The 26133-nt window shown below is 38.6% G+C and overlaps 1 protein-coding gene across 4 annotated transcripts in view; it reads left to right on the top strand.

Moving 5' to 3' along the window:
• LOC306883396 (ecto-NOX disulfide-thiol exchanger 2-like) overlaps window positions 1-26133 on the top strand; it is a 249548-nt gene that overhangs the window by 214599 nt on the left and 8816 nt on the right. For 3 of the 4 annotated variants that reach the window (XM_079438610.1, XM_079438612.1, XM_079438609.1), the window contains 6 exons: window positions 888-1002; window positions 5362-5552; window positions 10895-11035; window positions 16370-16423; window positions 17800-17902; window positions 21214-21299. In XM_079438610.1, the coding sequence (XP_079294736.1) occupies window positions 888-1002; window positions 5362-5552; window positions 10895-11035; window positions 16370-16423; window positions 17800-17902; window positions 21214-21299 (690 nt within the window). The remainder of the gene's footprint in view (window positions 1-887; window positions 1003-5361; window positions 5553-10894; window positions 11036-16369; window positions 16424-17799; window positions 17903-21213; window positions 21300-26133) is intronic. The other variant, XM_079438611.1, reaches the window with a different exon arrangement.

Genomic DNA, 26133 nt, shown 5'->3' with positions numbered 1-26133 from the left:
CAAGCCTTTGAACCTCACACTCAAAATGTTTATGTTATAATACAGCCCATTAGGGCCATTTAAACATCCTCCGCTGTTGGAGGAGGTTGCTTCACTCCTAAATCCGGTTAGTTATATCTGGAGCAGGTGACAGTAAGTGATAGGTAATAGATGACACACTATTAAACTATGTTTACTTTGCTTCTCACCCTTGGAGCTGTTTGGACCCTTGCTGCGCTTCTCTCGTAAATGTGACGGTAAGGTTGTGGCTTCGGATGAGTTGTTGACCCAGAGCTACATTCAGGTTTAGCGGAATTTAGAGGCCTGTTCGTGCTACCTGCTCGACCTCTGTAATTCTCAGTGAGATCATGTGTTGCTGTGCTAGACAGATGGTAATGTTTATGCCAGGCCTTTTGTTTGTTGTCAGAGAGTAAGTCTCTCTCTCCCTGTGGCGGTCATGTTGTGTCTTTGCACAGCCTTAGCCGTTTGCTGTGCGCATGCCTCATTAGGCGGAGAGCTCCCCCATCAGGAGCACTTACAGGACAGCACCTATGCCTAGACATCTGCTTCATCTGCCCCTGCCCAGCCCTGCCGATCTGTGGTGGCTATGCAATCACTTCCTGCAACATTTAAGCCCCTCTGGCAGCCATTATAACACATTAAGCGTCCCTGTGCAAAGTTTGACTGTGCACATTGACAAGGTCGGCCAATATCAGGTGTCTCTCGGCGTCAATACCACTGGAGCAGCTCTGCCTGCTTTTATAGCTCTTGACGAGTCCAATCTCTATTTTACAATCTGATCGAATGGCTTATTACATTTTCGGCTCATATATTTCATTTATTAATCAAAGTGTGAGAGATCATCCAGCAGCAGTTGGGATTATAGACTCTATTCCTCTCATTCACAGGAGATCAGAAACATCCACAACGAAGAGCTGATGGGTATTCGGAGGGAGGAGGAAATGGAGATGTCGGATGATGACATGGAGGACTCCCCGGAAAGCAAGGATTTGGATGATTCAGGTATCCATCATTCCTGATTGACTGTCTATAAGCAAAAGATACACATTTTTCTTAAAGCTGTGCAAGCTGTACTTCCTCGTTATCTTGAAGAGGCTTCTGTGCACCAACCGCATATAGATTGAATCCACTGGTGATTTGTCCGTTTTATGAGGAACCTTTTCTCAGATCACACAGCGCTGACTTTTGCAGATAACCAGCTAATTTTCACAGTATAAATGGAGAGCAAAAAAAGAATTGAGCTTCATGGAAAGCTCTGATTGTTTAATAACCCTTGATATATATCTGGATTCCGACTGTGTAACTGCCACTTTTCAACAACATTTTTCAATAAACATTATTTTAGGAACTAATGAAGCTCATATAATTTCCCTTCCCTGTGAGACCTCCAAAGTGGTTTTGAATCTTTTTGTATCAGAAAACAATTTAGACATAAATATCAATTACTGTATGTGGCTTTTTTCCCCACACCATAACCAGACCTGGGAATCGTAAAGAATTTAATCATGCTGGGTCCTTAACGATTCCATTAACAGTTATTTTCGTAATTTTGAGGAAGTTATTCTGACTGTATTATACAATATTTATTTATCTTGTAGGACGCCATTGTCTTTCTTGGCATCTTGAGACCACTTAGCACACCCTCTTTACAGTCAATTTGAAGTGAGACCCTCGTTGGCTCCACATATGTGCCACTCAATTCGTGAAATTTGAATAGAACTATTAGTGTAACAGAGAGTCCGTCATTAGTATGAAAATATATGCAAATATAATCACACGTTTACCAGGTTTGATTCACACGTCTTCTCATCTGCGACCTTAGTTATTAGAAAACAATGATAACAATCACTGTCTGTGGGGTTGTCAGATATCTGGAAGGATGTCACAGGATAGAAAGGGCAGGATATCCACATGGTTAATGAAGGAGGTAATTCAACACCCACCATGGTTATGAAAACAAATATTTCATACCTGCCAGTAAGTCGTGCAACCTCCGTAAAGAGTGGGAGTGGCTTACGCTAACCTCTGTGTGAGTTTTAGCCATATTAACTTGAAACAGATTCACCTCCATCTTCACTGCGGCCCAACTTGTTTGCTTTTATTTTCCCCCAGAGTTTATCGATGATAACGGGCAAGTGTCCTCTGACAATAGCTATAGTACAGTGTGCAAACGGGAGCTGCTTTCTTTACTGTCATCACCCCTGGGCAGCACAGATCGATAGAGCTGCCTGCCATGTTGCGGAAGGTGAACCTGGATGGCTCTGAGGGCAGCAGCTTGATGAGACGAATCAATAAAAGCCGCCTGCTTTCCTTCCTTTCTGTCTGTGTCTCTATAACTCTCTCGCTCTTGTTCTCCATCTCTCTATTTCTTTCCCCTCTAATTCACACCAAACATGCTTCCAGACAAAACACAGAATTGGTAACATGGCAGCTACCTTCATAAAGTATGCGTTCTTGCATCCCGTGTGAATTGCCATTCCATTGTGCTCGGTCTAGCACGACAGAATGGCCATTCTGCAAACTTCAGGGATCTCAAGACACATTTTTTCAAAGATGAGCTACCTTTACCGGCACATAGCATGGTAAAAAATTTTGCATTTATGCTGTAAGACAGGTTTACATAGACAAATGATTAGAAAATTACACTCATCCGACTTAAGAGACTCGACTCAGCTGATTCCAATAAAGTCACATTTGCAAAATTCTGGTGAAATTTTGCAGGCCAAAAAAGGTCCATGTCCATTGTCAATAATGTATCGATGAATAATCACACAGAAGGCACATTTAAACCCAACTTTCTGTTAGTCAACGCAACATGACCAACTTGACCCTTTTGCGAAATCTGCATAGGGAAATCTTTCGCCCTCACGCAAAATTCCAGAGTGCTTGGAGTCCTATGAGAAACACCTGTGAAAATATGCAAACCTTCAGAGTTTGTCGTTAGTAGTGCGACCGATATAATTATTTTTTTTTATAACCGATACCAATACCAATTATTTGCATGTTTATGTGCCGATAACCGATATGCAGAACCGATATCAATTTACTGTTATAAAGTAAATAAATGACTGTTTGAAGTAAGTCCATACTTCACTTTGGTTTTTCTTTCATGTTAAATTTAATCTTCATATTACAACAATAAAAAACATTTTATTTATAAAAAGCATCAGCAGCAACACTAATATTAGGAGTAAGCAAAATAAATGTAGAATGTCTAATGTTTTCAAATGGAGAAAATAAAGGACAGGAATCATATCAACTTCATTTTTAACTACAGTTTTAGTAGGTTTATAAACTGTTTAATAGGCTAAAGAGCGAAGAATAATTCACTGGATAATGTTAATTCACTGAATAATGTTCTCTGGAATATTGGAATTTAACAAACATTGTAGTTTATTGCATTTCTCAACTGGCATGTTATATTTTTTGTCGTTGTAAATTATGCTGCAGACAGTGCGGTTTATCTATGCATGTGCACAGAACTATACTCAAACTGCGATCTATCGCGGAGCATTTCTTGAGCATCAACCCGCTGAGTGAACAGCAATATGAAAGCGGCTTCACTAGACTAATGATGAGCATATAGACAACAGAGAGAGAATTAAATTCAGCGCTTTTATTTCCAACATGCAATCATTCATGGCTGTATTATTTAATTCAGGCAAAGTTACGTCTTTATTGGGACAGGGCTTGACAGATTTTCTTATTTGTTAGAGCCAAGTTGCATAAACTACATATCAGGCATTTATGTAATACATCTAATTTGTGCATTAATGGCTATGTTAAATAAAGTTTACTAACTACAGCAAATCAAGTACCTGCACGCCGTTGTTGTTGTTGTCTCGTCTCCCCTCAGATGTGCTGCAGTGGCGATCCTGCGCGCAATTCTCAAAATACCGACAAGATGGCGGCGTTTATCAGTGAATCCGATATTACAAAGCCGATATCCGATTATGGTAAAATGCTTAAATATCAGGACTATATCAGTAAATCGATATATCGGTCGATCTCTAGTCGTTAGCTTGCTGATAAGCTAACAACCTGACACTCTTAAACATAAAAAATATAAAGCACATACAAAAAATATCTTTCTAAAACTATGAGCTGCTTTATCAATACTTCTAATTATTGAATGAAATGCGAGTATATTTATAGTCAATAGGATCATCCCAATTCACGTACGTATGCACTATTCTATGATAAATGCGTTCACACTGAAAATTCCAAAAATCAAAACTTAAAATACCCGACACAAAGTGTGGAATGTTGGACACTTCATGCACTCAACTGTTGCAGCTTTAATTATCTTGCGGAGGGGGCGGGGCTATCAGACTCTTATAATGACAAAATAACCCTATATAATTCATACACTACACGGTTGAGTGCATAGTGTATAGTGCATCATTTGGGATGCAGCTAATATTTCTCATATCCACCATCTTGCATTGTTGGTTGAATTCTGGGATTGTCTTCTTCATGAGGGATATATTCGTTGTTTCCCTTTGAATTTAGCCAAAAAGAGGTATCTCAAAAGGCGGAATACCATTGCTGCCTACCTTTCGGGCCACTTAAAATGCAGTCTAGGTAGGTAGCTCGCTAGCTTTCGGAACAGAGCTGAGACAGGTAATGATGCGTTTCCCTGCAGAGTTTGGGCGGTGTTCATAGCTCAACCTGGCTTTCCTTATCTTCCACCCACGTCACTCAGACGCTCATCCTCTCCCTCTTCAGAGCCGCATAAGCAAAGATCCTTCATCAGCCTCACAATCAGACGCCCAGCAGTTCCCCCTGCTCCCTGCCCAATCTGAGAGGGACACGCTTCTCGGCATAATCCCGTTATCTCCTCCCGCTCGACGCGGAGCAGAGGTGGCGTCTCTGATCATCGGGTTGTTAAGAGACGGCTGAATGACGGAATGTCTCTGTGTGAAGAACCCTTTTGCGTCCATTTTAATTACAGTCGTTTGATAACAATGCCCATGGTACATTAAGTCTAGCATTAAGTAATACACTTTCTCTCCATTTAATCCTCTCTAATTAGCCTCTGAAAGCAAAATGAACGCAGCAGTGGTACTGAGGGTCCTTTCATCTCGGTCCATCAGCAGAATTCTCTAAGCAGCTTTTGAGGAACGCTGTTTTTTTCTTTCATTTCACCCTTTCCAGGCCTCACCGCCACCACCCTGTGACTTATTACTCCGCACACGACTCTTAATATGCGCCTCTTCTCTTTCTGTTCCGTTATTGGTTTTCACCCCTGCCTCCTTTGCTCGTGTGTCTCTGTCTGCTTATTTCCCTTTCCTGTCGCCAATGCAATTGTCATTTTTCATATCTCTCCTACTCCCTCTCTCTCTCTCTGTGGTCTCCCAGGGCCGCTGGCTCAGGTGGAGGCTCTGAAAGAAGAGAACGACAGTCTGCGGTGTCAGCTGGATGCCTACAGGAATGAGGTGGAGCTTTTGAAACAGGAGCAGGGTAAAGCGCAGCCCCAGCGCAGCGAGGAGGACGCCACCCGCCAGCAGCAGCTCAGCTTCCTGCAGCAGGCTCTGCAGGGCATGCAGAAGGTACGCACACAGTCAACACGGCATACAGCACAAAATCACTTTTTACGCAGTGTTTTTGTCTCGTTTCCAGTAAAACGGTCTACACATCATTAAAATAAGGCCAATTTATTTGCTTTTATTATTATTATTTGATGTTACGAACAATTAATCCATGCATTATGTATTTTTTCCCCCTTAAAAAATTGACCTAAAAATTTACCTTGTAATTTTTAATTAAAAATAAACTAAATTTTCCAGTGAAATGGCAGACTTCTCTCTGATGATGTATGCCAGATTTTTTCAGTCATTTTGTCCCTTTCTTCCAATCAACTGCATTGTTTTTATTAAAAATGCAATAAAAACAGTAATTGTGAAATTGTAGTACAATTTTAAAGGGCTGTTTGCTATTTTGATACATTTTAAAATGTAATTTCTTTCTGTGATCAAAGCTGAATTTTCAGCATCATTACTCCAGTCTTCAGTGTCACATGATCCTTCAGAAATCATTCTAATATGCTTATTTGGTTTTCATTTATTATAATGTATTATTGGTGCTCAATTATTAATAATTGTTCTTATTATTATCATCAATATTTTACTGTGGTGCATTTTTTCAGGATTCTTTGATGTGTAGAAAGTTCAAAAGAACAGCATTTATTTGAAATAAATCACTGTAACATTACAGTGTTTTTACTGTCACTTTTGGTTCATTTTAATTGCTAAATCCTGCTAAATAAAAGTATTCATTCCTTAGTTTTTTTCAATCTTACCTCAAACTTTTGAATGGTAGGGTGTCTTGGTTTCCACAAAATATTAACTAACAATAATAAGAAATGTTTCTTCAGCAGAAAATCAGCATTCTAGAATCATTTTTGAAGCATCATGTCACACTTTGAGCCTTTATACTGTTTATAATGCATTATAAAAGTGGTTTGTATAATTATATAATGTATTATAATATATAATATATGTATTATACATTATAATATTTATCTATTCATTGTTATGCTGTGGCATATTTTTATTAATCAAAATATGAATTAATCAAGCATAATCAATGTGACTCTGTCCATATATATTAATGAGTTATTCTGCTGTTCATAATAGTCATGTATTTAACTGTGTGTGCTCAAATATAATGAGCTGCCATTAAGAGAAAACATAAGATGATTTTGTGCTGACATGTGATGAACTGCTGAGACCTCTTTGTGTTCCTATATGCTGTCATGAGGAGATATAGACTGGGGTCAAAAGTTAATAAGCAATATTGGCCTGAATGATATATCTTGTTTATGAAACCTAAATAGGAGTATCTAAAGACAGAGGGGACAGATTCTCTGCAGAGTCTCTCAGCTTCATTATCTCGGATAATAAAGTCTATCTTCTGGCATCAAAGCCTCAAGACAAGAGGGTGATCTCTCACAGGAACGGCAGAAGCCACCACAATACCTTTAGAAAGTATAATGCATTACAATTCATGACAAACAAACCTTCAAATATTATAATGCACTTTAACTTTGGATACAATTAGTTATTAAATGTCATAATGCATTACAGCATACCTTTATAATGCATTATACATAAAGGTTTCTAGTAAAGTACCGAGACTTTAAAACAAAAAATCATCACTTAGTCATAGTTTTTGTTTAGATTGTTTAGATATTCTCACTGGAAAATGACAAAAAAATACAGGAAAAGAAAATATTTTTTGCATGCAGCGCTGCTGGAGGTTTTTGAAGACACAGGCGGATGCTTGTTGGTGGTTTGGCACAAAAAGATCTGTGCCGGTAACCAAAAAGTTGTCGTTTCAAACCCAGCATGGGGTGATCCATGAGCCGTCACTCATCTGTGTGTTTACAGTCTCACACACCTACTGTTTCCTCACTCGCTGAATACAGCGTTGTTATGCATGAGAGTTTAACCGCAGGGAGTCCCGAGCCCAAACACCTAATTTCTACAGATCATCTAGGTCATCAATCACACACACAATAATAAACACGAGATGTTGAACATGTGGAATGGAAATTTTGTCTGCCCACATGGGCACATACTGTAGACGTCTCCCACCCATCAAGCACTTTCATCTCTTTTATCAAGCGTTATTTTATCTTCTCTTGAAGGCTGCCGCTATTTTTAGCTATCGTCCTCTGTTCTCCATTGTTCTTCGCCGCTCAGAGTGACCTAAAGATCTGAGGGTGATTTTCAGCTAGGTTTATTTTCCCAAACCGTGCATTCACACAATACAAACTCACATGGGCAGGGTTAAATCTGTCCCATGTTCTGTCTATTTTTGTACCTTGCTTTACTGTACCTATCAATAGAGCACAAAGAGTCCTGGTCACCCTCGTCGTCCTCCTGTAAGCCCAGCACATGCAGATGTTCCACACGGCTTTGATCTTGTCATGTGAGCGTTATTAGGCCATGAAGGAGACCCGTTCTGAGAGGGCCGTTTGTCTCACTTTGAAGGTGTGCGCTTGCCGCTAATGAGCCCTAATGGGATTCTGCATATTGAACATTGCTGTGGCATGAGATGAACTCGCTGCCCGGTCACACATGAGCCGCACGCAGAGCGATTTGTTTGAGTTAGTGTTCACTGATCTCAGGCAAGATCTTGAAGACGGCATGTTATTCTGTCACATGAAGTGAACAGCGCAGGCCATTTCTCCGGGTTGAATCACTCTCAGATGGCATGCTAGGCTGCGGAGACGTTCTTGCTCCTGCACTCAGAGCGTGTTAAACTCACCCTCGGTCTGATTTATTCATGAGGAGGAGGCCATGAAGGCAAACAAAAAGGTTACATCACCACAGTTTATGTAGCTCAGATCGCTCCTGGCTTCTGAATGCTGAGCGGGATCGGTAATGAGAAATCGGAGCAGTCTGAGGCACCTCGTAGCTTCTGATTTATTAGGCTTGTCGACAAATTAGCATGCTTGGAAACGTGGTATGAGAAATGTGTTGCATAACGTGTTACCTGAGTAAATTGTGTTACGTCTGTTTATTTATTTTTTCCGAAAATGTTAATTTCTCTCATTTGAAAAAGATACATTTTGTTGCATAAACTACTGTTGCTCACCAACACTACATGTATTGTGTTAAAAAAACACAGCAAAAACAGTAATATAGTAACATTTTATTACCATGTAAAATAAATATATTTGAATATGTAATTTATTCCTTTGATGCAAAGCTGAATTTTCAGCATTATTACTCCAGTCGTCAGTGTCACATGATCCTTCAGAAATCATTTTAATACCCTAATTTGCTGCTCAAAACACATTTCTGATGATCAGTATTGAAAACAGTGGTGTTTTATATTATAATAATCTATAATAACGGTGGCTTTACCATCTCATTATATTATATTATATATATATTTGTAAACACATCGTTTTTATTCATTTTTATTATTATTTATTTATTTTATTTTATTGTGTTTTTTTTTTTTTTTTGCCAAAAGCACACTTTTTTTTATGGACTTTTTACACCCCAGCAGCACTTTTTTGCATAACTTTGAATAATAGCACACTTATTCTCAATATGCCAAACAGTTTGAGGTATTATTCCCATCTGTAGCTGTTTATAGTATGTTTGAGCAAAAATAAAACATATATATCCCTTCATGTATGAAGCATTCTTAAGCTGGCAGAGACGTGGATATACAAATCAATTACATGTATTCAGTGGGCACACTCCTCCGCTGAGACTGGCAGCTCAGAGCCTGTGTGTGTGTGTGTGTGTGTGTGTGTGTGTGTGTGTGTGTGTGGTTCTGTATCCAGCTTTGGATTTAATCAGTCCCTCACCTGAGCCGCTACAGACATACAAACATCCTCAAGGCACAAAATCTATTTACTCGTCTCTGACTGAAACGCACACCGTCCAAATATTTTCCCTCCCGTTTCTGAATGTCACTGGCACAGCACCTCTGGAGGTCGGGGAACAGCTGTCATATCAGCTGCATACTGTTGAAATTTCTTTATGAGCTAGAGGTAATCAAATAAAGCCATATTCAACACAGTCATAACACCTGAGATTGAATTATCTGATAGCAAGACGTCTCAAACCCTGGTGAGCAGTCCAAAAACGACATATTTGGGTATCGAAGTCTTTCTAGGTCAAGGACGTCTACATAATACCTGCCGCTATCTTATCCATTAGTATTCCCATTCATCTCAATAACAGTTAGCTCAGGACCTCTGGAAGTGCTTACAATCATATTAATCGCATATTAATTTGAACAAACTTGGCATCCACACTGAGATGGTGTTTTTGTCTAGCTTTTGAAAAAGCAGTCCTAAGTGGATAAATGTATGCTGTAATGATGATTGTGAGAACAGAGGTTCATGAAAACAATGGCATGTTCAGTCATGTGATGCATAATATTTCAATAGAAATGTATGGTTTCACTGGCATAGTTGCGTCTGCTATTTACTTAACATTATTGCTACTTTTTACAATCTTCATATTACATTCCTGCATAGATCATAGACAATTTACTCACAAATCCTGCTGTTTTCAAATATATTCAGATTAATGTAGATATAGCCTAACCTAACTTTAAAACAAACTCAGAAATCGCTTGCAAATTTCACAGTTACAAAGAAACAGTGAATTAAACATGAAATTGGGAGAAGAAACACTTTTTCTTGTATTTTCTTGTAAAACATATTCCAATAAGTTTTATTCATAAGTACAGCACTTATTTTGTACAGTGTATATGACATGAGCCAGTGAAATTGCATCTGTCTTCTTTACTTCTTCTGTCCTTTTTTTTTTTTTTTTCTCACCCATGCCACTTACAATCAACAATAATCAGCCCATCATTAAATTAAAATCATGTGAAATTGCACTGGCCAACTGGCAAGTAACTGTGTTTTATTTACCAACCAAAGCCCATGTTGAAAATCTCATTTGGTGCTTAGTGAGTGTTCATTTTGGATCCCGCTAGCACCTAGCTGTGATGTCAAAGGCAGCAGACCTTGAAAATACATTTCACGCTTTTTAAGAGCCATGTAAAAAAAAGTACTGGGCACCGCTTGCATATGTTGCTTGCAAAAAAACTACTTTGGAAACTACTGTCCGTCAGTGCTTTTTGGGTGTAGCTGGGATAGCCACTGCATCCACTGCTCCGATCTAACCAGCCAAATCTGGACCTATTGGAACAGGTAGACGTAGAAAGCCATAGATATTCAGACATCCTAACATTCAGTTTAATGAAGCAGCTCAAACTGGCATCAAAGCGATAGTGCACAGCGTGTGTTCTCTTTAAATACTGATGAACTGATCTGCTTGTGGCGTCAGGCCTGTTGAGCTTCTCTCGTTGTGTGTTTTTAATGTCGTCGTTTTCCTTTGTGCCGTTTCTTTAGCAACTGCTCAAGCTTCGCGAGGATCTGAAACAGAGAGAGATGGAGCTGGAGAAGAACTCGGAGGAAAAACAACAGCTCGAAAGCCAGATCCAGACTCTGAAGGATCGGATTCAAGCTTTCCCCACATCACACGCTCTGCCTGTGAGTAACAGACGGCTCTCTGTCTGTGCGTGTGTGCTTTTAACTCTGTCTGCATTCGCTGTGTTCTGTCTGTTGAGGAGATGAGATGAGATGAGACGGCTGTCAGTTTGAGGACGGTGTGTATTAATGAGTCTGTCCTGCTGAACGCTCTCCAGGGATTCAGATCAGAACGGCGATATCTGATTCCCTACACTCTAATTAAAGGAACATGAGCTCAGGATGAGCGTCGGTGTACGAAACAAAGAAAAACAGTGTGAAATTCTTGCATTAGACTCCCCTGTTTACAAGCAAGCCGACATTTGAGTGCTTTTATGTTAATGCATGAACACACCAGGCATAATTTCAGAAATAAGATCGCAATGATGCAGTGGGGATGTTCAGTATTGGGGAAAGTGACTTTTAAAAGTAATGCATTACAATATTGCGTTACTCTATAAAAAAGTAACTAAACTGCGTTACTTAATTACTGTTTATGGAAAGTAAAGCATTACGTTGGGCACCTGGGCTGAGCTCACTTATTTATTTTTAATAACAGAAATCCCAGAAGTTATATTTTTGGCAACTGTAAAGGTCCTTTCACACAAAGAGTGAAATGAATAAGCCTCAGGCTGAAGAAAATGCCTCTGCCTCTACACTTACTCCCAATTTCTCTTAACACGGGGACAGGAAAGGTGTCTTTAAGTAACTTGCGTTGAAAAATTAACTCAAATATTTTCTTGTTAATTTAAAAGTAATGCATTAATTTACTAGTTAATGCAAAAAATAATGCAGGTAATGTGTTTAAAACAGTGTTTTTTGACATTTTGGATTTGAAGTCTTCCGATCTGTACTGATACAAACCTCTGGTACTCCCATTATGATAGACATAAATAAAAACAATAAATAAATAAACAAACAAACAAAAATTGATGTCTGATTAATGTTGTACATCTTTAATTTGAGTGTTTTTAGCATTAATTAAAATTGTTAATATAACTTAAAAAAAAATTATCATTTAAAACAAAACATTTTAACTCCCTGATTTAAACCACTGGTTTAAAAACACTTAACAATTTCAAACAATTTCTATCTCATTTCTGTTCCATTCCAGGGTTTGTCTGTTTCTTTCTTTTCTCCGCTTTGCGCTGAAATTTTTAATACATTTTCAGCTCAACACACAATGTTATACATGAAGTGCCATCTGAAATTTTCTTCTAAAATTAGCATTTTTCTCAGGCTCTCATGTGTAGGTAATAACAATGAATAGGTTCGTTAGGTTTTCTATTCAATAACTTCAAAATTTCTTTATTTATATACATTGATTTTATTCTCCTACTCGTGCTAATCCTGTCCATAATAGTCACAAGGAATTACTTTTTAAATGATCATCTTTCTAATAATATTTCACACTTAAATGTCATGTCTTTTTTTTTATTCTGACTGTTAATTGTCTGTTAACACTGTATTGAATTCTTGATGAATTCATGTTGACATGCACATTTGTGTTGTCACATAGGCGTGTCATGCTCTTGATGGTGTGGCATCATGTCTTGAAGTGAGAGAAAAACGCTCCTTGCAAAATCACGCACCTTCCACTCCACAACGTTTGCATATAGTTTATGTGGATAAGCAGGCCCATGCAACAAATTCTTAAGATTTTTCCTCAAAATCAGGACAGGAAATGCAAAACAATCCTGCGTTTGGTCCTCTTGAAGCGCTGAGGTGTTCAGTACGATCAGCGCAGCAGCAGACGCTAATGAAAACTAATTGCAGCTCTGCAGCTCCAGCCACGCGCCACACCAGCGGCTACAACAAGCCGCTTTCAATTAACCGCGTGTCACCGCCGCTGTCCTCAACAGAGCTCTTATTCACCAAAACACGGTGACTGTGTTGCTTAGGGGACAAACACAGCAAACACCTGCTCGTTCATGTATGAAACTTGGGAAAAGTGACATTTAAATCAGACTTAGTTTCAAATTTAACTTCCAAAAGGTAATGACAATTTGAGAAGGCTAAACGATGCACGCCTCAAATTTGATAGCCCGTTATCTTGTGCAGACAGATGTTGTTATCTCGCTTTTCCTTATCTGGTACCGTGAAGTGGATCGTTTTAGGTTAAGTTTGGGTTTTATCACCTCCAAGACTAATCATTTTGGAAATGGTTGGTCGGCTACTCATCATTCAGAGCAGGAAGAGAAGGAGAAATGTCTGCATGTGGTACAGCAGCGGGTCTGCTTTGATTGGCACTCTGCGGTGGAATTTATCTCGGCACCACTGATCCATGCTGAAGGAGAGTTCAAGGCATCAGCGTGTGCATTGATGAATCACCTGAGACAGACTCATTAATGGAAGAAATGAAAATCAATTTTAACGCTGCCGTTCCTCCTATAGATCTGTGCCCATCGCTTGTGAATGTGTTGTGTATGTCATACATCAGTCTGTGCGTGTGCGTCTCAGTGTTTGCTCTTCCGTCTCTTGCTGTGATAAACTTCATTAATATTTCTTCTAGAATCCTAGAATATCTGTCATAGAGTTTTGTGCGCCATCCTGAACTCACTCACTGCATTAAAAAGCAGTAAACCACGAGAGGCCTTTTACTTAACAGAAACACGATAAAAGATGCAAATATTCAGTAAATAATAACAGTTTATTATTATTATTATTATTATTATCAATTGCATATTTATATATCTTTTTATTTATTTATTAATTGTGTACTTGGATCCCCTTGAAACAATGTATTATTATTATTATTAAATATTTATATATTTATTATTTTGTGGACTAGGCCCCCCTTGAAACAAAATACTATTATTATTATTTATTAAATATTTATATATTTATTTTTGTGTACTTGGACTCCCTTGAGACAAATGATTGTTGTTGTTATTAATTAAATATTTATTTATTTTTGTGTATTAATTGCAAGAATCAAAATAATTGTTTATTTTATATTTTATTTTATTTTAATTATGCAAATATAGAATTCCACCGATGTGGTCACAGGTGTACATACTGTATATTGGCTATTTCAAGATAGCTTTAAATGTGATTCATCTAATCATACAATGCTCAAAAAAATTAAAAGAACACTTTTTAATCAGAGTATAGCATCAAGTCAAACTCCTGCGATATTGATCTGGTCAGTTAAGTTGAGGAGGGGGTTGTTAATCCGTTTCAGCTGCTTTGGTGTTAATGAAATTAACAACAGGTGCGCTAGATGGGCAACAATGAGACAACCCCCAAAACAGGAATGGTTTTACAGGTGGAAGCCACAGACATTTTTTCCCTACTCAACTTTTCTGACTATTTTTCACTAGTTTTGCATTTGGCGAGGGTCAGTGTCACTACTGGTAGCATGAGGCGATACATGGTCCCTACAGAGGTTGCACAGGCTGTCCAACTCCTCCTGGATGGCACATCAATACGTGCCAGAAGGTTTGCTCTGTCTCCCAGCACAGTCTCAAGAGCATGGAGGAGATTCCAGGAGACAGGCAGTTACTCTAGGAGAGCTGGACAGGGCCGTAGAGGTTCCTTAACCCATCAGCAGGACCGGTATCTGCTCGTTTGTGCAAGGAGGAACAGGATGAGCACTGCCAGAGCCCTACAAAATGACCTCCAGCAGGCCACTGGTGTGAATGTCTCTGACCAAACAATCAGAAACAGACTTCATGAGGGTGGCCTGAGGGCCCGACATCCTCTAGTGGGCCCTGTGCTCACTGCCCGGCACCTCGGAGCTTGACTGGCATTTGCCATCGAACACCAGAATTGACAGGTCCGCCACTAGCGCCCTGTGCTTTTCAGAGATGAGAGCAGGTTCACCCTGAGCACATGTGACAGACGTGAAGGGTCTGGAGAAGCCATGGAGAACAGCATGGCCGGTTTGGTGGTGGGTCAGGGTTGGTCTGGGGAGGCATATCCATGGAGAGACACACAGACCTCTGCAGGCTAGACAATGGCACCCTGACTGCTATTAGGTATCGGGATGAAATCCTTGGACCCATTGTCAGACCCTACACTGGTGCAGTGTGGGTCCTGGGTTCCTCCTGGTGCACGACAATGCCCGGCCTCATGTGGCGAGAGTATGCAGGCAGTTCCTGGAGGATGAAGGAATTGATACCATTGAATAGCCCCCACTCTTGCCTGACCTAAATCCAATAGAACACCTCTGGGACATTATGTTTCGGTCCATCCGATGACGCCAGGTTGCACCTCAGACTGTCCAGGAGCTCAGTGATGCCCTGGTCCAGATCTTAGAGGAAATACCTCAGGACACCATCCGTCGTCTCATTGGGAGCATGCCCCAACGTTGTCAGGCATGCATATTGCATACAAGTACGTGGGGGCCATACAAACTACTGAGTATCATTTTGAGTTGCTGCAATAAAATTTCAGCAAAATGGACTAGCTTGCTGAATCATTTTCTCACTTTGATTTTCGGGGTGTCTTTGAATAAAATCCTCTGTAGGTTGATCATTTTCATTTCCGTCAAACGATGTGGCATCCTTTGGTTTCTAACACATTACCCCGTCCATATCAGTATATATATCCAGCATGATATTTTTCCCCATTGAGATCTGATGTGTTTTCAAAGTGTTCCTTTAATTTTTTTTAACAGTGTATATTCTGAAGAAAATGTCATTGGTGCTTGGCCCTCTAAAACTTGCCGTTGGCCAGACAATATTTTCATGATTTTTTTTTTTATTCTGGTGCCCCTAGGGCCCTCTATATGCTGCCACGAGTCAAAAAAAGCCAGACAGAGCATTTAATATTCTGGTATCTAGATATGGCTTAGGTCTTTCATGGGATTTCTTCACCTGTTTTATCACAGCACGCCGAAAATCGGAAATCAGATCACTTAGAAAAGTAATAACGCGTCTCTCCTGGACAAGCCGTGTGATTTGAGATATCATTCATGTATGTAGCCCAGATGGTGATAATCCAAAGTTTAATACATGGATTTGAGGTTTGTTCAAATCCCTAACCATAAGCATAAGCAATAACGATAGTGATGCTTACCTTGGCAAATGCCACCTAAATATTCCGTCAGCATCCGGTTGCGTTACTAATCTCAGCAGAGCGGCTTGAAATGGCTGCCTTCACTCTGCGATTCAGCTGTGCTTCATTAGAGTTTCATTGAGTAGGACAAATGCTTTGGAGCTTTGCTGCTTATTTGGCATTTAGAGAAATCCATTTGCAAACGTGACCTTCAGCTCTCGGCTTGTCAGGCCTGTGATTCGGCTTCCTGCCCCGCGGTGTGTCCTGCGTCCTTTCGTTTCCCCGTGTGAACGTGTGTGAGCGCGAGCCTGTGACATATTACTCGCTGACAGCTCTCTCATTCTTTTAATTGACTAGCTGGAGACGGCCAAGCGGGAGGACAGAGGCGACGAAAGTGCCAATCACGCCAGCGTAAGTGAGAGACACTGCTCTCTGTCTTTGACTCTCGTCCACATCACCGCTCCTCATCACACCTCATACAGGCACCTTCCACGAGTACGGTACACTGTGGGGTGCTATGGCTTTTTTTGGGAAAAAAATTTGAATGTTAGAAGCACAAAACGCAAAGTTTGTTTTATGTAGTGAGCTGAAAATGTTATATAAGTAATATCATATACAAAATTAGCCTTCTACGAGCTTTAAACATATCAAATGCCTGTAGTTTTTTTTATTTGTTTTTTTTTACTTGACTTGACTTTATGACTTGATATTAGACACAACTATTCAAAAGATTTTGAAAAAAAGTATGTTATGCTCACCAAGGCTGCATTTAAAATTCAAAATATATAATAAAATATATATATTGTGACATATTATTGGAATGTAAAATAACCATTTTCAGTTTGAATATATTTTAAAATGTAATTTATTCCTGTAACCAAAGCTGAATTTCCAACATCATTACTCCAGTTTTTAGTGTAAATCAGAAACATTCCTGATTATTTATTAATGTTGAAAACAGTTGCGCTGCTTAATATTTATTTTTGTGGAAACCGTGATGCATTTTTTCAGGATTCTTTGAGGAAAGTTTAAAAGAACAGCATTTATTTGAAATCAAATTATTTTGTAACATTATAAATGTCTTTACTGTTACCTATGATCTATTTAATGAATCATTGCTGATTAAAATATTGATTTCTAACACCAAACTTTTGAAAAGTAGTATATGTATTTCTATTTTTATTTATTTATACATTTTAATACATTTTTATTTTAATAAATGTTGTTGTTTTATTTTAGATATTAAAATTGGCTGTTTGTTTAATGGTAGAAAATAACAAAATCACAACAAAATTAAAATTGTTTTAGACATGCCACTGACATGGTTGCAAAAATTGCAAACCATATAGAAAATAATTAGAAAATAAAAAGAGATATTATAATGCTGGTTTGACTAAAAGTTAAGCACCTCCTTTCACTGACCATTTATAGAAGAAAAGAAAACATTTTTCTATTTTGCACCCTATTCGTGGAAAGTGTCTATTATTCTGTTCCAGCCTTTTGTTCCTTCCACTCTGCTGCTCTTTCTCTCTACATTTTCCTTTCTGTGCATCACCCTATACCCTGTTCTGTTGTCCCATTTCCCCTCCTCCATCCTCTCGCAGAACATGACAGATCATTACAGGCCAATCGAGCGCTGGAGAACTTTATTTGTCGCGGAATAAATCACTCTGACACAACTGGGCGAGGAGATTTCAGCCCGTCAGAGGGCTGGGGTAATGAGTGGAGGGGCAGAGGGCTCGTGAGAAGAAAACAACTTTCTCTTTTGTTGTTATTTCCTACCATAGGAGGCGGCGGCGGCCGTGGTGTCCTGCAGCCAGGAGAAGGAGAGCCTGCCGGAGAAAGGGCCTCCCAGCCCGGTGAAGTCAGAGAGAGAGGCTCTGCTCGTGGGTAAGCGTCGAGGGGCAACTGAGAGCTCTTTTCACACTTTATCTCATCAGACACAAGACTGTGAAAAAAAAAAACCTCTTCTCATTATTTTCATCATCCACAGCTATGTCTTCTAGGGTGCAGGTGTTAATTGCCTGGCCAAAAGAGACTCAAATGAGTCACCTCGGATGCTTTTTAATGAGGAACTTTAACATGTCATCCGCAGCACAGCCGTGAGAGAGAGGCTGCCAAAATCCATGGCCAAAAACTGTCTAGGTATATATTTTGAGAAACAGCCAGAAAGAAATAATTGACTCTGGACTGTTGAATTATTAAAAACGAATGCACACCCTGAGGTGGCACCGAGTCCACAAAGTGGAGAGGCGATGATTTTCAATCATCCAATGATCCCGAGTCACTTATCACATGAACATTTGTTTATGCCAAAAACATTTTCAGGTTTTTAGAATGACAAACTGATTGTCACAGCATAAGATAAAGATGTGGATGTGTGTAGTGAAGAAGATGCAGCATTCTCTGCATGTGTAATTGGCTTGACACAGCATGTTCGCCAGGGTTTTATCTGGGTTTTATTTGGCTTATTTGCCAGTCCAGTGACCGTAAAGAGTGCTGACCGTGCTGTTGTCCAGCAAATTGCTCTCTGATGAAGAAAGCAGCTTCAGTACGCTCTAGTGGAGTGGATGCTCCTCCAGCAGCCTCTTTCTTTCCATCAGATCTGTGTTTGAGGAGGAGCTCCTGTCAGAACTAAAGGAGAAGCGACCATGCTCGTATCCAGACATAACGGAGTGGAAATGTGCGTTGCGATAGTGCATTCTTGTAGCAAATCAAATGTGTTTTTGAAAGCAGAGAGGAGCCAGAGCACACGACAGCATCTGAGCTCTTCTAATCTTCAGCACCGGCGGTTTGAATTCCTTCATTCACGGTCACTCACTGTGTTCCTCTGCTGTTCTAAGTATTCTGCTGTTCTGTTACAAAGATCTCATTGCTTTACTTTACAAACTATCATTGTTTCATCTTATTTTTGGCTATAAAAATATCAGCAGCTGCACCAAATTGTATATTTTGCTCAGTTATGGCCGCTCAATAAAATTGAGGTATTTTCTTTTTCTTTATGAGCTACATATCACCAGCCATAAAAGCCTGATGCATCAAATATGGTACTCCAGACTGACTACTTTTTTTCTTTCGTTACATAAAAACATAGATTAGTGTAAATTGAATGGAAAAAAAAGACTTGATTACCCCTTGGTTAACTGCTAGTTGGACTAGACGGTGTCTTAACATGACAGGCTAGGTTTATGCAGCTGGTCCCTGGGCTTCCTCTATTGACCTCTATCCATCATGGACTCCTAATAATCCCCACTTAATTGGCTACATCAGTCTCTACTCGAGCCTCCACTGATAGCTGCTGTGTTTGTGGGTCCCGAAAACAGTTTCCACTGTTAGACATGACAGGAAGATAAAATTGTGTATCATCAGCATAACAGTGATAAGAGACATTATATTTCTGAAAGATAGAGCCAAGAGGAAGCATGTATAAAGAAAGAAGCAGAGGACTCAAAATGGAAACTTGTGGGGCACCACATGTGATCAGTGTTGACAATGAATTATGCTTACCCATATTAACTGAGAAAGTACGACCTTTAAGATATGAGGAGAATCAACTTAATGTAACCCCCTGAATGCCGCACACTTTCTCTAGACGATTTAATAAAATGGAGTGATCTATTGTGTCAAATGCTGCACTGAGATCCAAAAGAACTAAGACCCCGTCACCAAAAGCAGAGGAACACAGGATATCATTAGTTACTTTTAGCAAAGCAGTCTCAGTACTATGAAAAGCCCTAAATTTGAAAAAAAAAAATTAAAATTGAAATGTATCAAGCATGTTACAGTCAGTCAGATAGGAAGAAAGCTGCAAATAAATGACCTTTTCCAGAATTTTGGATTGGAATGGCAATTTTGAAATGTGGCCACAAATAATTAAGTTGTTGTATCTATATGTTCTTCCATATGTCATGTGCGAGGCTCTGTACATTTGACTCTTGCACTATTTTGCACTTATTCTCAAGCCGTGTGATAGCCATCTTATATACACAAATGACAACTGAATATAGCGCACAAGTCATATGAGCTCCTTTTATGATGCTTTCTGTAATTTTTGGAGGTTTACAGCATCTGTTCACTGCTGGTTATATTATAAAAGGTCCATTTTCTTTCACCTAACAGTGTTTGGCTTTGGATCAATGTATGTAAATGGAAAGACATGGTTATCCAAACACTGCAATGAAACCATGTATAATATATAAACTATATCTATAGTCCATCAAGACTAATGGAATATTGACTGTGAGGCACCTGTGCGCTTCTCTCTGGAGAGCTGCTTTGCTTTCCTGATCAGACCATAATGCGTTCAGAATAATTGAGTTATCAGCGTGCACCTATCGCATTCAAACCAGAAGTGCTAATAGCAGCCGTTATTGTTATTCCATATGTTTGAGTGTGTGAATGAAGCACTCAGAAGGCCGAAGAACAGCCTTGATTATGCCAAACAGCATCAAAACTGCAATTAAACACTCATAATCATTTAGAAAGTTCAAGAGGCAGAGTTAGCTGATGAGGACATCCACTTCAGGGAAAGCAACTCAAGTACTTGGAATCATTTGCAAATCAGTTGCTGATGCAGTAGCGCTCTGCTCCAAAACCAAGTGAGCTGCCTTTAGACAGCATTTTAGGGCCTCATAGGCACGCTCTCAAGTCAAGAATTATTCTGTCTTCTACCTCATTTGGGCTGAGATCTGAGGTAGCATTGTATCCTATGCAGAGCAAACAATGGCAAAATGCAACAAGAATAAATTTATCCAAGGTGGATGAAATGTGAATAATTATGATGTTTTGTAAAATAGTACGTTTTGAATGGATTCCATTGCTAATTTCTATTATTAAATGAAGAAACTTTATATAAATAACTAATGTTCACATAAAACATAACCTAAGCAGTTCTATGTAAATTCATTAATAATATATTTATATTTTAGATAACTATACAAATACTAATAAATATAGATATTAATTTATCTATGAATATACTTTATTCAAAATACAGTAATTTGTCATTTTATTATATATATATATATATATATATATATACATACACTGTTCAGTGTATAAAATCAGTCATTTATGAGGTTAATTTGAGTTAGTACTTGGTCTTAAAACCTGGCAGCTTCTGAAAGGTTTTGGAACAGATTTTATATTTATACTGTACTGAAAGATCTATCAGTGATTCATCTTTGGCTTTTCTTCCACAGGAATTATCTCAACGTTTCTTCACGTCCATCCTTTTGGAGCCAGCATCGAATATATCTGCTCCTATTTACAGCGGCTGGACACCAAGGTATGAAACACACACACACACACACATTTCACTGCTTTTATTTTTACTTCTCATTTTCAGTTAGTTATAATGATGCCATTTTATTTTTTATTTAGCTTCAGTAGTTTTATGGTTTATTGCAGCTGTTCCATCTTACTATGAGGACATACTACACTTCATCAAACAAACTGCACCCTGAAACAGTAACATCTTTGACGTTTATGTGCAAAGTTTCATTTATCACAATTATAAGAATGCAGCTGCAGTACTTGACAATTAAATGTGCTAAAAATGTGTCGATTTTAGCAGTAAATTGTGACTATCATCACTCTGGCGTCTCCAGAGCCTTTCTGATTCAGCGTCGAGTCATAAGGCCCACACAGGAGAACAAATCATTGCTGGAATCTCCAAAGTTTGTGCTGCTCATGACAAAACGTTTGAATTATATTCAATTCTTATTTCTTTTTTGGACCTTTAATCAGTGGTGGATGAAGAACACAAATCAAGTACTCGAGTAAAAGTACAGAATGAAATATGACTCTAGTAGAAGTAGTACTTAATTTCAATTTTATGAGTAAAAGTACAAAAAATGCTTTATTTAATGTACTTAAGTATTAAAAGCAATCAGTAGTGATCGATGAACCCTATGTGTTATTTTTGCAGCCAGCTGTTGTCAGACTAGTCATTACTCAACACTAATAAAAAAAGATTAGTGCATTCATGTAATGTGTATTTATCTGTAAATAAGTTTAATTAACCAAAACTTTTTATACAATACTAAAACGCCAAACTTTAATTTACTAAATTATCCATTTAAGCTACTTAAGAGTCATGACATAAAAATGATTTTTATTTACTCTACAGTAATCAATACTAAAATTCAGCATTATTAACTTTTTGCACCATCAGTCGCATGTACATTCAAGCTCAGACTATGTCCCTGTTCACTGAATCATTGAGCTGTTTATTTATGAACAGCTGCAAATGGTCCAGCTTGTGAATGAATCGTTTAGAGTGATTCGTGAATCAGTTCAACTGGTTCATTGAAAAGAATCTGCACTTTCAAAAATCAGACATTGCTCTCATGGTAAACCCGAATTGGATGGTAATTGTTTCTTGTGGAGATGTAAGCTATTTCCTACATTTCACTGCTGGTTATACTCTGTATAATTGTGTATGTGACAAATAAAAATCTTGAATCTACATTTGCAGGGATTAGTCTGGGATTTTACCGCTGTCCAGAATGTCTGTGTTTTTCTCCTACCACCAGTGTAAAAATCCCCAGCTGAATTACATACTGTTTTTTGACAAACACCAAAGTCGTGTGGTAGTTTAATTGTTGGCCGAATCCACATCTCTGAATTTACAAGAAGAAATCGATTCAAAATCCACTGTTTTGGTCCTTTTTGACAGCTGCTGATCACCGTACATTAACTGTAGCACTTCACACATGTATGTATAGATAGATAGATAGATTTTTTTTTTACAGTTTCCATCTTCATAAAAGTTTTCATTAGTGATTATAACCTTGACACACACACACACACACACTGAAAATATGGCGGTCTGCTTGCCATTCTAATGTTCTGCTGAGTAAACAGCCCTTGAGCAGACAGAAAGAGCTTGTGGTGTAAAGCACAGCTCTCACGCTCACAGCAGGACCACACACACATTTCCCACGTGTGTGTGTGTGTGTGTTTTCATCTTCCTGTTCTCAAATACAATCCTCAAGCTTTTCCTGCCAAAATGTTTAATGCTGAAATAAAGCGCTCATCTTACTATAGCGCAGTGTTGATTACTCTTTATTTTTCTTCATCTCTCAGGCTTTATCTCACTCTCTCGCTCTGCTTTCGCTGTCACACAGTGACTAATTTACACTTACAGATGGAGGGTGAAAATGAGCCTCTATATCTTTTCAGTTTTGAGTTAAAGCCCTCCAGCTGCGGATGCCCACGCTCTCGCTCTCCGCGGCGCACACATGCCTTCATATCTTCATCAACACTCCGCTCCTTTGCACTAAAAACAATGCACCCCGGTGGGAGGGTTTAATTGATAAACCGCCGTTCACATCACCCTGCCTGCCACTCGATAAGCTGCTGCAAGTGGGTTACACGATCCTGTCAAGAACACAATTCACATCGCTTGTGGGCTCTGACAGTCATGCTGCGCTTATATATAGTGGGGTCCAAAAAATCTGAAAGCACATCAAAAATTATAAATTGGAGTTAAACCCAGGAAGTTTTAGTAAAATGCAGGGCAAATGTAAAATTAAAATGGAATGCATTCTGCAATATTTAAGTAATCAAGTAAATTTGTGACATTGATCTGGCTTGATTATGAGTATCAAAGGAATAATTCAGGTTGCTTATAAATTAAGCACAATCAGCAGCATTTGTGGCATTATGCTGGGTAATAACGGCACAAATATTACACACATAATTTCAATTTATGCCTAATTTCCTTTAAAACAAACAAACAAATAGAATGGAGGAAAATGGGTCCAACTTTAAAAGCAGAAATGTAAAGTGTATAATAATTTTAAAAAAAATTAAACTTGTGTATTATTTGAGCTGTGAATTTGCAGTCACTTTGGGGTTTTGAGCGTTATGCTGGCAATGTAAAAATGTAAAACCTTGTGTTAACATGCATATTGTTTATATCTTGTAGATGTACCATTGAAACCGTGAGATTTTACAGGGTTTTTACTGGTTTTAATAAGGTAAATTTAAGACATTTACAGACATTTTTTTAAGACCCATTTACAGATTTAAAGAAAAAATATATATAATTAAACTTTTACAAATTAGCCCCATTCACTTTAATTGTAAGTGCCTTACTCTAACCCAGATGTTGGCTTAAAAAAAACTAACAAGACTAAATTAATCTTTGTTTTAATCAACATTATTGCACAGAAACTGTCAAATGAGCTTGTATTCGACCCTGAATATGCCAACAATGCTGAACTGCCATTGTATTATCTTCAAATTGCAAGCATTTCAATCACAAGCTATATTAACTGCCTTCAATGCTTTGAAAGATCGCATCCTCTTTTAGTTTAAATCTTTCGGAAAATCCCGAGTCGAAGTGTGCCTTGTTTGTAAACGAATTTGTGGTAAAATAAAGGGAACAAAGGGCCAATTTCATACTGATGTAGTCTGGATCATCATTAAAAATAAAGTTAATTCATTTTAATCAGAATGAAGAAAATGCAAACACTGTTTTTCCTCAGCTTGGCATTGCACATCGTCTTCTTGTCTTCAGAGCATCTTTATCATTTGGTTTATGCGTAGACCTGCACGTTCGCCTCTCGTTATTTACACTATGTGCACAAATCGGTGGGCAGGGCTAAACAGGCAGCGATGTAGAAGCAGGTGTTGATGATCTGCGGAGGCGGAGCTTATACATACTATTACATCATACACTCTAAAAATGCTGGGTTGTATAACCCAACCTTTACCCAGCCGCTGGGTAACTATGGGACAGAACACGCGCTGGGTTGTTTTGACCCAAGTGCTGGGTTGAGCCATTTGACCCAGAATACTGGGTTGTTTATTTGACCCAACCAGTGGGTCAGGTTAACTGTGTTGCTTGGTTAAACATTACCTAAACATTGGGTTATTTGTTGTCTCATGGCCTTGCTACCTTTATATTTACCAATATTACCAATAATAAAAAATAACAACCACAAAGGAATGTAAAATTATTATTTTTCTGTAATACAATTACACGACTTGAAAAATGTGTAATGTAAACTGTAAATATCAATTTATTGAGTTTTCACATTTCTTTTTAAAACAATTTTTGAATGGGTGCTACTGTTACACATGATCCACTTGATCCAAGATGGCGGCACGGTCAGACGCAGCAGCTGCTCCGGGTCCCAAAGACAGTGCTTTTATGTTCAAGTTTCAATTCAAGTTTTCAATTCAAGTTTATTTGTATAGCGCTTTTTACGATACAAATCGTTGCAAAGCAGCTCTACAGGAATTTTAGTTTCCACAATATATTTATATATTGCAGAACCTTAATATGTTTGACTTATGGCAAAATTTGGTAATTCTGTATGTTGTCTGAGCATTGGCATCCTCCGAAGTCCTCAGAGGGGTTGGCATCATCTTTTCTCAGGTGTTCGGTCATCACAGATCATTTAAGGGTTGGATCCAGACTGAAGCTTCTATCATGTTAATGTTCTGGATGTTAATCCCGTGGCAGAAACAGAGAAACAAATAGAGACATAATTATCGTAGCTGCTGTTCCATCTAAGCAAAAATGATTTGTTCAACCCAAGCTAAAGAATAATAATAATGTACATTTGATCAGATATAACTGCAGTACAAGATTATAAAATGCATTATGTGAATGCTTGGCTAAAGAGATGTGTCTTTAATCTAGATTTAAACAGAGAGAGTGTGTCTGAACCCCGAACGTTATCAGGAAGGCTATTCCAGAGTTTGGGAGCCAAATGTGAAAAAGCTCTACCTCCTATAGTGGACTTTGCTATCCTAGGTACTACCAAAAGTCCAGAGTTTTGCGACTTTAGAGAGCGGGTTGGATTGTAGCGTGGTAGAAGACAAGTTAGGTACGCAGGAGCTAAACCATTTAGGGCCTTATAGGCAAGTAATAATATTTTGTAAATGATACGGAACTGAATAGGTAGCCAGTGCAGAGACTGTAAAATTGGGGTAATATGATCATATTTTCTTGACCTGGTAAGAACTCTAGCCGCTGCATTTTGGACTATCCGTAGCTTGTTTATTGAAGATGCAGGACAACCAGCTAGCAGTGCATTACAATAGTCCAGTCTAGAGGTCATGAATGCATGAACTAGCTTTTCTGCATCAGAAACAGGTAGCAT

Source organism: Barbus barbus (assembly GCF_936440315.1).
Source record: "Barbus barbus genome assembly, chromosome: 17".
NCBI classification, from domain to species: domain Eukaryota; kingdom Metazoa; phylum Chordata; class Actinopteri; order Cypriniformes; family Cyprinidae; genus Barbus; species Barbus barbus.
This window is presented reverse-complemented; position numbering and strand designations above follow the sequence as displayed.